A 12,735-nucleotide genomic window follows, 5' to 3' on the forward strand; every position below is an offset into this window, starting at 1 on the left:
TTCACTGAGCGAACAAGCACATGAGTGAAGGCACAGCATCTCTGTGTACCATTTCAGGCTCTGAGGAACCTAGGGAGTATTCATGTAATTTATTTGTGTATTTCAGTGCTAGGCATGGACCCAGAGCTTCGAGCATGTTAGGTAAGCACTCTACCACTGAGCTACACCCCAGTCTTCATTTTAAAAATGCACACCAACATCAGTACTTTTGTGTTTCCCTTTATTAACATTTTATTCTCAACCCCTATTACCTTCCTGTAAGAAAGGGCCTTTTCTAGAATCTTTTTGTTCTGAATCTGACTCCAGATCTGTGCAAGGGGCTACATGTACAAGGAAGTTCTGAACTTCTGCAGAGAAATCTTTTGGCCACAGTAGTGCTGGTGGGCAAATTCTTTTTGGCAAGAAAAACCACAAGTGGTGACAAAAAGAAAGAATACACAAGTGCCAGACCAGCCTGAATTCAGAGCATCCACTGTCAAAATGTGGCCCACAGAGGTTTTGGTATTACTATTGCATGTTGGAGCAAACGGTTGGCCTTGGGAATCTGTGCATGGGTAAGTTCCATCTTCTAGTTGAACAGGTTTGTACGGCCTCTCAATGGCTGTGCCCAGGATGGCCCAAGGCTTTCGCTGGAGTAAGGGTGAGGGGTCTCAGTCTGCCAGGTTGGTCCTGGCCTTTCCCAGTGCAGAGTGCTGAGGGACAGTGGTGCAGAATGCCACTATGGCTTTTGGAGACTTCCTTGCCTTTCCGGCGACCTCGGGGGTCCTGTAAACAAGGAAAGAGTGGGTTATGTGTGGCCCCCTCAGGCCTCTGCCAGGTTTCCACCTCCATGGTTTCTTTGCCGTTGTGACAGGAACCTTGTGACTGACTAGAAACATGTTATAAGTCTCAGGAGAGGGTGTAAGTGAGAGAATCATGGCACAAGAGCATCAAACACAAGATGCTTTTCTTCTGTCTCAATTCTTTGCCACCACCCTGACTGAGCTGAGCCACTCGGCACTTTTAGCTCAGTGAGCAGGACAAGAGCAAGGAGGGGTGTCAAGGCTGGACAGGAGGCCAGGCTGACTTACCTGCCCCACCCTAAAACGGGACAGTTCTCCTGTTGGCTGGCCCAGGGTTCTGCCCCAGGCTACTGGTGCACTTCCCTGAAAGTGGACACGGGGGCACAGGCTATGTGAAGTGGGGGACCTTCTGACAGTTTGCTGGGCTTCTGCTCAGGGCCAGCAAAAGGATGGGGCCAACCTTCAAGATGAGGTCAGGGACTCTCTGACTCCTATCCTGACAGGCCTCCCAGGGACTGAGGGAACCCGAGGTGGAACTCCAGCAGGCCACCTCCCCACATCACAATGGGCGCCTTAACCTGCAGGGGGCTGATCTGCAGGAGGATGGGATCCAGTTTGTGTTTCTGAAATTATTTAAGAGCAAATTCTTTTCTAGTATTTAGGCAAGGAAGATATTTTATGACTGAGTTTTCAAAGAAACAGGTCCTGCATTTAACTATGCAAGTTGTGGGAAGTCAGTGAAACATTCCACAGAACCTTATAGAATCAGCCTCCTCTGGATTCTGAATGGTGAAGGAATGGGAGACTTAGAGAAGAAGAGCAAGGGAAAGCCAACTTACTTGGACAGGGTGTCCACAGACTGCTGGGTGGCCAGGGTCCTCTTGTCTTGCGGTCCATATAAGATCATCTGAATCTGAAGACACTGAAGAATACCAAGGAGACATCATGAGGTTATGGAAATGTTCCCAAGTCCACTTTGCAGAAAAATAAAGTCTCCCTTGGATGAGAAAAAGAATGCTTCAGGGGCTGGGGTTGAGGCTCAGTGGTAGAGTGCTCGTCTAGCATGTGCCAGGCTCTTGGTTTGACCCTCAGCACCACATTTAAAAAAATAATAATAATAAATAAAATAAAGGTATTGTGTCTGACTACAAATAAAAACAAAATATTAAAAAAAAAAAAGAATGCTTCACTTTGAGGTCCATGCTGCAAAGGAATTAGTGCCTTCTGGGGGTTTTTCCTTGGCATAGTCTGACCTTTGATTCAGATATTTTGAGTGACCCAGAAAACAAATGTGCATTCTTAGCACTATTTCATAAAACTCTTCTACATGCAAAAAATATTTAAAAGTATTTTCAAAAAAATAAAGGCAAGCATGTTGGTACTGACCAGAAAATAGTCTCTGGTTTCTATTTTTAAATGGCCCTTGCTATATCTCAGAAATGGGGGGGGGGGTTGGGGTTTTTTTTTTTTTTTGTACACAAATGCTTAATTTTATATGGGCTTTCTATGCTCATTGCTACACAGGAATTTTTAAGTTATTAGGTGTTAAATAGCTTATCATTTACTCATGACTGACATTAGCTTGATTTCTCCCTTTTGCTTAAGTCTTGACATTTGATTGTTTGTACTAGGTCAGGGCAAACTCAAGGAAAGAAGAAAGATTAAAGATGTGCCCCAAATAACCAAACTAATTTTGAAGAAGAATGAAATATAGGAACTTGCTTTCCTGGATACCAAGACCTTTTATAAAACGACGATTATAAAATGACAATAATAATTTTCATCCCAGGGTAGTTAAACAGACCAATAGAACAAGGCAGCGAGCCCCATCCTTGATAGATGACAGAGCTGGCCTTGAAGGATCAGCAAGAGGAGGAGGACTAGTCAATAAGTGGTATGAGGGCCACTGGGTTTCAAATGAAAGAAAATTAAAACTTAACCCATATCAACACAAAGAGTATTCCCAGAAATGTTTAAAGAGTTAAATATGAAAGGTAAAACTTGGAGTTTAACATGGAAATCTTGGAGGATCGCCTTATGATCTTGAGGTAAGGAAGTATTTCTTACACAAGATCTAGACAAACCAAAGGTAAAAAACTGAAAACATTTAACTACATGGAAATGTCAAATATTTTTGCACCAAAATTCATCATAAGCAAAATATAAAGGCAAAACAGACTGAAGGAAGATATTTGTAATGCACATAACTGAGAGAAGCTTAGCTTTTGGAATACATAACAGACTTCTAAAAGGTAATGAGAAACAACACCATTGACAACATCCTCCCAATAGAAAAATGGCCAAAAGAAACAAACAGATTATTCAAGGAGTTGAAAACTGGCCAAGAACCATGCTTAATCTCACTCATAACCAGAAACAAAGACAAAAACTTCAATGAGTGTCCCTTCACCTATCACAATGCAAAAATTATACTCTGATGATATCAAGTTTTGTCAAAGATAGGAAACAACAAGAACTATTTTATATATTGGTAGTGGGTGTTAAAATTAGTACAAATGCTTTATAGGACAATTTAGCTATATTTAGTAGTAGATAAGTAAATGTTGATATTTACATATGTTGAATATTTGTGTATGACATCATACAAAGGTTAGGCATGAGCATGTGTGTGTGTGTGTGTGTGTGTGTGTGTGTGTATATATATATATATATATATATATATATATATATATATCCCCACATATATAGATGAATCTCAAGATTCTAAAGTCAAGAGGAAAAAGCAAATCCCAAGTGAGTGCATATAATATGAAGCTTTAAAACATGCAAAACAAAAGCACAATAAAATAAGAAAAGCATAGAAATCATATCAAATTCAAGATAGTGGTTCTTGGGGGTGGGCCAACAGGAAATTCCAACTGAACGGTTCATGTTTAATTCCTACATTGACTATTGAGTTCACAGGTGTTTGTTATATTACACATACTTTCATATCTGAAATATTTCTTAATTTTTTTTAAAGATTGAGTTAAGTTTTCTACATGGCTAACAGCTTGAGTTTTAAAAAAAAAGTGTGAAGTTTGGGGATATAGCACTGAAGACTTGATTCATTTTGATCTGCCAACCATTTTTGGGTCTTCAAGAAAAATAAAAATGCAAGCAGCTGAAATGCTTTGTCTCCACAAGCTATGGAAAACATGAGGACTGAAAATTGTTTCAATCTTGAGGAGCTGAGAATGTATGTGGTCCTGGAATCTGGGAATGTGTTTGTCTTTGAGGAAGGAAATATCAGAAAAGAATATGATGGAATGGGCAGGGGGTGGGGAGGGCGGCGATGAGGTTGTGGCTCAGCGGGAGTGTACTAGCCTAGCATGTGCAAGGCCCTGGGTTCGATTCTCAGCACCACATAAAAATAAGTAAACAAAATAAAGGTATTGCGTTCAACTAAAAAATAAATATTAAAAAAGAATATGACAGAATCTTTTCTTTTTTAATAACAGAAAACTTTCATTTTCTTACTTGAAGTGTTATGCACAAAGCAGTGGGAAATTAGTATTTTACTTAGTAGATAAATCAAATTCTGCAAAGGCAAGGGACCCAGATTGTCTGTTTGATGAATCTTTGACATTCTAAATCTACACTGAAATCCTCAGCCAGGAGCTACTTCATCCCATGGATTTAAACCAGTGCTGCTTTAATCCACAGATTGACTGTTGTGACCTTGGATCTCAGGAACCTTCAGAAACCTCTGCTGCTTTGAGAGGAGGGGATGGGGCATGTTGTTTTGACAGCCATGACACTGGATGAAAATTATTCCAGTGCTCACTGGGTTTGGGAGGCAGTCGTGGGAAGCCTTGGTGCCTCTGATCCTGGAGGGGGTAAGACTTACTCCATTATAGGTGTGGGACAGGAGAAGGTGCTCACCAACAGGGGACAAGAAAGGCCTCTCTCAAGGGCTTACTCTTCCTGCCAGAACAGACTTCATTTCCTCCTTCTCTGTGCCTAAGAGATGAGGTCTAATTTTACCCACCCCACGTTCCCTGTTTACATATTTATGAGTGTCTCCGATGAGGCTCATTTTGAGAGGAGCTGAAGTTGATGTGGCTTGGTGTTAATTCATTCAGTGTGGCATTAGACTTTTACTGACAATAATGATTATCTGAGACAGTCTGAGGTCTCAGTATACTCTGCCTTAACAGATGGCCTTAAAATCTAAAACATGGGAGAAATTTCCAACCGATCCTTTTGGTTATTGAGCTCTTCTCCCTGGCCCTTCACTCTCCAGGGAAGAGACGCTGCTTGGTGAATAGTCTCGAATTCCCAGGAAGAATGAGAAGGCAATTGATAGGACTTCTATAAACCCACCCACTCACCAAACTGCTCTCCAACACATTCCTTTCTTATTTTAAATTAATTTTTAAAAGGCATTATATAATTTGATGTCACTTAAAAGTAAATGCATGAAGAAAGAAAAGAAAAAAACAAAATCATTAACAGGAGATTCAAATTTCCATTATACTATTATGTATTTTCCAAATTTCCTCCAATTTTAATGAGATTTTTTAAAATAACTTTTTCAACTGTGTGTCCTCATTTGGGCATATTTAAAATTTTGTATTTATTGACATCAGTTTGGTAAAATTCTTTTGCTTTTTTTTATACTCTGAAAATAACTTTGTGAAGCTAAAATTAAACTTTTCCCAGAGAAAATCTTAGGAGTACTAAAGAAGAGACTGGAATGCTGATGATCCATCATTTCTCCCTTCATTTTGTGCACTGTGACAACAAGGGCAAGTTCACCAGCCAAATCCTACAGTAAGACATCAACAGCACATGCTGTACCATGGAAGTCTTTATGCTTCTCAACCAGATTTTCAACAGGCTGCTTGCTCCTTGACAGGTGGCATTTTGAGAACCTCCTTTAAGGAAATAAAAAAAAAAAAAGTGACAAGAGGAAAAAAACACCAGTGACAGTTGATGGGTGAGGCCTGGTGAGGTTGAACTCAGTGGGCCACCATGAAGCAAGATACCCTTTTAAACAGCAAAATAACTCAATATATACTTTATTCATTTATTTATTTTTGGTACTGGGATTTAACCCAAGGGACACTTTACCACTGAGCCATATCCCCAGCCCAGCCCTTTTTATTTTTTATTTTGAGACAGGGACTCACTAAGTTGAGAAGGCTGGTCTCAAACTTGTGATCCTCTGGCCTCAGCCTTCTGACTTGCTGAGATTTCAGGTATGCATCACCATGCCTGGCCAGAAATAGTTTTAATTGCTATGTATTTATCTGAGGAACTATAAGTTAATTTTTCAATGTTCTGCATTTTCTTAAGCATTTTAGGGTAAAGTTGGTGTTTTGATTCTTTTGTTAAAAAACACAGACATTGACAGAGTTAAGTAAGTGTTCATTGAAACTGCTGGGAGTCAGGCTGAGCTGAGTAAGGAAGAAGCCCCCAGACCTTGACATTAGAACAGTCTCTACCAGGAATAAAGCATCTCACACTCTTGACTGTTCCAAGAGGACAGTGCACTCTCCTTTGACATCAGCCACTAAATGGTGTTTCTCATTTGCAGTATGGACATTCCTCAGAAAACTGGGAATGGGACCACCATTTGACCCAGCTATCCTACTCCTTGGTTTATACCCAAAGGACTTAAAATCAGCATATTATAGTGACATAGCCATATCAATGTTTATAGCAGCTCAATTCACAATAACTAGACTACGAAAGTAACCTAGGTATCCCTCAATAAATGAATGGATAAAGAAAATGTGGTATATATACTCAATGGAATATTACTCAGCTTTAAAGAAGAATAAAATTATGGAATTTGCCAATAAATGGTTGGATTTGGAGAATATCATGCTAAGCGAAATAAGCCAATCCCACAAAATCAAAGGCGAATGTTTTCTCTAATATGCAAATGCTAATTCACAATAAGGTGGCGGGTGGGCAGTAGGGAAGATCAGCGTTACCTTAGATTAGGTAAGTTGATGAGAGGGGAGAGGAGGAGATATGGGGATAGGAAAGATAGTAGAATGAAACAGACATTATTTCTGTATGTATATATATGACTGCATGACCAATGTGATTTTGCAACATGTACATTCAGTAAAATGAGAAATTATATCCCATCTATGTATGATATATCAATTGCATAAATGCATTCTATTACCATGTATAACTAATTAGAACAAATAATTTTTTTTAAAAAGAGTCAAGTGAAATTCCCAATATCCAGAAAAATTTTAAGGAGTCCTTATCTTGCTGTTCTTCTGACTTTATACAGAGGGGCTGTGAGCAAGCAGTCCCTTGTGTTTCTATTATTCCTTAAATGCCAAACAGGGAGCTTTTCCCTCCCTTGTGGAAGACAACAGGGGATGTCTGCTCTCACACTAGCCAGCCAGCTGTCCCTACAAGGGGCTGTGTTGGTCTTGCCCACCTTTGTGTTCCAGGGCCTGGCACAGTCTCTGGAAAACAAGTAGTTGCAATATTTACTAAATGAACCAATATTAAATAAGTGAATAAGCAAATAAACTGAGGGAATTTTTATATGGATCTTTGAGATGTGATTGGAGCCTTGGGCTTCAGTGATTCAGCAGCCACTGAACCCTCTGGTGAGGAAGCTCCATAGCGTGTTCAGGGTTGAAAACCTTAAAAATTATACTCTAGGTAAAGTCAGTAGTAGGAAGAGTACTGTCGCTATTTGCTGATTTCTCTTAGGAGTCATTGATGAAGCTAGAGTCTTTAAGAGACAATCTTAAGCATTTGATGCAAATTTGAAAAATTATTTTTGACATGACTCTGAGATTTGAAAGCTAGGTTTCCAAGGAGTCCAGGAGCCCAGGAAACTGGGATACAGCCATCAGTCTCCTGTCTTCCTGTTGTGGCCTACCTCTGTGCTTCTAACACCCTTCCCAGTGTAGACAGAGGGTGGCTCAGAGGCAGCTGTGGCACAGAGGTTAGCTGACCTATTACACTCTGGATTAAAAGAATAAAACCCCATAGTTAAATACCCAAACTCACGAGGTAGTATATTTTCTGTTTTGGGGGGACCTCTATCAATGGACTGCCATGACTTTGGCTGTCTTCACAGCAGGACCTCTGTAGAAGTGGATTTCCTTTCTCCCTCACCCTCCAGTCCAAGGTCCCAGAGTCACATCATGATTTCTATTAGGAAATTTCAGATAAAGAAAGTGCTGATGAAACATATCCTGTTTGTTAACAGAGGCAGAACAGCAAGGGCTACGACTAAAGAGTCATCTAAGTTACAAGGCTACATGACTCCACAATAGAAAATCGTGAAAGACATATTTTTTAAATTTCTGGTGAGGGTCCAAGCCAGGTTTGTCACACTATAACTTGTATTTTCTTTGCATGGAAAAATAAAAGAGCCAGAGTGGTGTGTGGACTACTCTAATGCTGAGGATCTGAAATCACTACTCTTTTTTTATACATTCTGTTTTCATGTCAATTTCATGTCAAAGAAGACGACTTCAGAAACCATCAGTGCTAAGCCACTACCATTAGTGGGAAATATTAAAGGCTTTAAGAAATACAAACAGGCTTTCATTTACAAATCATTGCAAGGCAGGCTAAAGCCATGGACTTGGGCGTATGGACAGGGTCAAGCAGAGGCAGCGCTCTACTATGGAGACAGACAGAGGTGGAGGCGTCTTCCCAAGCCAGTCAGAAGCCAGCCGTGTCCTCACAGCACATGTGTCCTCCATGTCACTCCTGTCTGCAGCTGTTGCTTTCTGAGCACCTGCAATAGGCCTACCCTGTACACACCTTAGGATGTGGCAGGGAATGGGCAGATGTGTGTCTTGCACTAAGGTTTCTAGTGTAATGGGAGAGACAGACATTTAAAAATACACAAATATGACATCTTCATTTGTGATAAGAACTACAAGAGGAAAAGAAGAAGAGGAGGGGGAGGAGGAATGACATGCCAAGGGAAAGAGAAAAAAGGGCATGTGAGTGGGTGGTGGTAGAGGGCACTTGGGTCAGGAGGGATTCTGTGAGGAGGTGGCTTTAGAGTTGAGAATGACAGGATGGTGAGTCAGCCAGGTGAAGACCACAGGGAGGGAGGAGGTAGTGGTGATGGGGATCCCAGGAAGAAGGAAATCCAAATATCTGGGGAAACACTTTGTGTGTCTGTCTCACAAACACATGCCAACCCCACAGCTTTGGAAGGTCACTAACCCAAGATCCAAGGTCTGATACATTGATGGGTAGGGAGTCTCTCGGAAGAAAAATAGGTAAGGTGGGAGGAGGGACCCTCAGCTGTAAAGAGAAGAGAAGTAGGAGAGAGGCATGACCACACAGTGACTCTGTGTGGACCCTCTGGGAAAACTCACTGAGTATCTCCTGGGTGCCATGCCAAGGTGGACACCATCCTTGCCATCTCCTCTCTCCTCACCTTCAGGTTACCAAGTGCTGTGGGTCTATGTCCTCATCATCATACCTTGACTCCCTCCATGACTTTGTTACATCCCCTGGCCACTGTCTTGAAGCAAGCTAGTTAACATCATCTTTCTCCAGGACATCTGTAGCCAATATTTAGGAAACAGGGGCACTAAGAAGACGTGCTACGAAGGTAGATCTTGCTGTGCACCATGTACAAAGAAGGGCTTCGTTTGGAAAGTGGAGAGACTGGCCTGTTTGAGCAGCCAACGCAGGGAGGAGACGTTCCTAAAACTGAGTCCTTTGAGCTGCCTTTTCTTGGCACATTTCCCTGATGACATGGAGCTCATCAATCTCAGTTGATCCTTCTGGAATTCATGCCCTCTGTAGCAGCCACTCCTGACCAACATTCTTTCGACTTGTTTAAGGTTACCCTCAATTTATGCAGGAGGAGGTCTGGTTGCCTGGCCATCACCCATAAATTCCTGTTCTCCAGTCATTTAGTGAGACTCTGATGAGTTGCCAGGTAGCCTCTGGCCAGGACAGTTTGCCCAGGCTCACAGTGCTGTGTGCCTCCAGACCATGAAGCCAACTGTGGAACTTTGAAGGTACTGTGTACTTGCTAAGCCACAGTAAGAGTCCTGACATTTGAGGAGCAAATGTAGCTGCATCCATGTTCAGTCCTTGTCCACGCCTCATCTGGGCTTTCTAATGGACAGCAAAAGCAGGGGTGCACTGTGTCTTGGCTACCAGGGTCCTGACCTCAGGAGAGCTCCACCTTCCTGCAGCAAATGACACCAGAGTGACCACTGGCCAGGGGACCTGGAATGCTCATTTCCAATCAAGCTACAGCAGAAAAGGGAGGCTGCACATTTTCCCTTCAGAACATTGAGAAGGAATGACCTTGACCCCTTTAACTATCAGCTCTCATTTTCATATAGCTGATTTACAAACATCTTCAAACCTTTAAGTGCATTTCTCAGCCCAAGAACAGGATTTTGTTTATATGAAATCGACATCATCATGCTTCCTCTCTAAACACAATGGACTGCTGCACCCAACAATGAATCAGTCAAAGACAATTAAAAGAATCAGCTTCAGGGACAAACAAGGTTCTACACATGAAGGTGAGGTGGCTGGCCCAGTGGCTCTTGGCTTCAGAATTTTTGGTATCTCCAGGGCCACAAGGAAAACACCAAATGTGCAAAAGGGAAAGTAAAATGAAGTGGATCACTGAGGGAACCACAGGCTATGAACTGTATATAAAATATGGCTGTCTCTAAGACGGCTCTGTATTAGCCAGTTGGAGGAATGACTGGATACAGTAAGGAGCAGATGATTTGTTCTTCAGTCTTGACTCAGGATCACAGAAGGCCAGTCTGGCATTGGCTTTCTCGCCTACAATCTATGAATAAAAATCATGTTCCAGCTCCTTTCTTCAAAAGATTCATAATAGCAGGATTTGAGATTTTTAGAGAAACAGGTCACATTTCTTATAACTCTTTTATGGACATGTATAATGCTGACTGTGTAAATTACGAAGGCAATGGACCAAACCGTGCCTATGACAGTACCTGCTATGGAGGGCAGATTAAAGCTGGACCCCAACCTGACTTCACACTGTACTCAGGCCCAGTAAATTCCCAAGATGTTATTGACCTAGGAAAAAGTCTCAAGAAATTCTGATTGCAGCCTTTCACCTGGATGAAAATGATTCGGGATGCCCATCCTAGAATCAAACCAGGTTTCTATGTGAATTTTTGCTGTGGAAATTTCCATCTGGAGCCAACAGAGTTCTCCAATTTTCCCCTGCAGGCAGATGCCTTAAAAGACAGATCAATAATATGGTTTCCTTTTCAGTAATTTAATCATGCTGTCTGCTTTGTTTCTGGAGCCTTCCTGTTTTCCATGCCTGCAGGGCTCTGCCTGGGCCTTTCAGCATGGGAGGGTACATCTGGAAATGCCCTATTCAGTAGATTCCTGCTACTGAGTTGAAAACTCTGGCCATGCATCTGTTGTGATAGAAACAAGAGAAACACTAAGGTTGCTTTAGAAAGCTGCTAGTTCATAAAGCCCAATGATAAACATGACATTTGAGAAACTCCAGTGGGCTACAGATACAGATGTTAAAGGCATGTTTAAAGTCCCTGTCTGTGCCCTGGTGTTCACGGAGCAGCCAGCCCTGTCCTCAGATGGGTGCATGTGGAGAAGTGGAAATGAGAACTGCATGTACCACAGTGTGATAACCTTCGTGCATACAAGTTCCAATGCTTTCTCTCTAATTCTGGCAGAGGGCCAGCGAGCTTTAAGCTGTCAGAGTCAGTGTTTTCAGGACTGATGGTTAACGAGGTCAAATGAAAGGAAAAAAGAGGTTGCCAACTTCCACTGCAGGTTTTAGAGATGAAGCAACCTGAGAGTTTCTTGAAGCTGAGCTGATTTTCAGCCCAGTGAGTGACAGTGTGGCACAAAGCAAGGATTCTCAGTCTCTTTCTCCCCAGGAAGCTGACAAACTTGCAGATTTCCACAGAGATTGATTCACAAGGTGACCCTGATGCAGAAACTTTAAGACTTTAAGGTTTTGCTTAAGAGTAAACTGCCCCCAGGGACAATTGACTTAACTTTTTGGCGCCTCAGTCCCTTCCTCTGTAAAACTGTGCTGCTGGGAATAATGGAAGAGCCACCCCCAGAGAGCACTGTGCAAGGTACCAGCCCAGAGCCACTGGTGTGAAGGCCTGTGTAGCCCTGCTTAGGTTTCTGTGCACATCTGTGTTACAGCCTCAGAGATCTGTCCTCATGCCTTTCCCTGTCACCACCCCTACCCCCAACTGCTTTTAGTTCCTTAAACATATTTTGCTCTCTTTGTCCTGAAGCCTCTTTCTTCTATTCCATTTCCCAGCCAGAGAACAACTACTCATTTTCCTTGTCTCAACTCTTTTCCACGATTATTGATCTGGATGCTTTCCCTAAAAGCCTTCTCTCCTATAGATCCCAAGATGGACTTGTAGCATGGAACTTTGCATAAAATATACTTGGGAGTTCATAGTCTATAACTCCCTCTCTGGTCTGGGACATTCTTAAGGGAAGGGACTGCTTCCTCCTATTTTATTCTTTGCATAGCCCCCTTTCCCAATATGGACGGGCTCTAGTGACCCTGTCCCAGGTTTTCTTACTATGTATTTCTTGAGCCACCTCCTCCCAGGTCACCAGCTACCTTGGAAACACCCTGTTCTCAAAGTCTACCATTCTGCTTGGCCTCACTGACTGATCTAGGGGTGGGCACTAGATTCAAGCCATGCCCCTCAGTCTTCCCTCAAGTTCTTTCAAGCTGAAGCAAAGAAAAGGCACAGGGATAAAGATATGACTCAGGAGTGTTGGAAGCCATGATCTCCATCTTGGGGGGGAGACAGTGTTGTAAGGGATGAGGAGGAGGATTTGCAGAGGGAGGCAGGAAGAGAGCCCTCCTGGCAGTAGAGTCTGGCCCTGCAATTCCTCCCAGGGTTCAACTGCAGGCCTACCTGCTACTCATTGGCTAGTCCACCCTTATTTGGAAATCAAGAGAGTCAACAGATGCCCCTTC

The 12,735-nt window shown here is 42.3% G+C and overlaps 1 protein-coding gene across 3 annotated transcripts in view; it reads right to left on the reverse strand.

The window, feature by feature from the left end:
- Positions 1-203: 203 nt before the first annotated feature.
- The window catches only part of Ttc23 (tetratricopeptide repeat domain 23), a 94,170-nt gene continuing 81,638 nt past the window's right edge, over positions 204-12,735 (reverse strand). For all 3 annotated transcript variants that reach the window (XM_078051245.1, XM_013356296.4, XM_013356295.4), the window contains exons 10-11: positions 1,622-1,704; positions 204-765 (exon numbers count right to left, since the gene is read on the reverse strand). In XM_078051245.1, the coding sequence (XP_077907371.1) occupies positions 651-765; positions 1,622-1,704 (198 nt within the window). In that variant the 3' untranslated portion in view covers positions 204-650. The remainder of the gene's footprint in view (positions 766-1,621; positions 1,705-12,735) is intronic.

This window comes from Ictidomys tridecemlineatus, chromosome 5 (genome assembly GCF_052094955.1).
Source record: "Ictidomys tridecemlineatus isolate mIctTri1 chromosome 5, mIctTri1.hap1, whole genome shotgun sequence".
Taxonomy (NCBI): Eukaryota; Metazoa; Chordata; class Mammalia; order Rodentia; family Sciuridae; genus Ictidomys; species Ictidomys tridecemlineatus.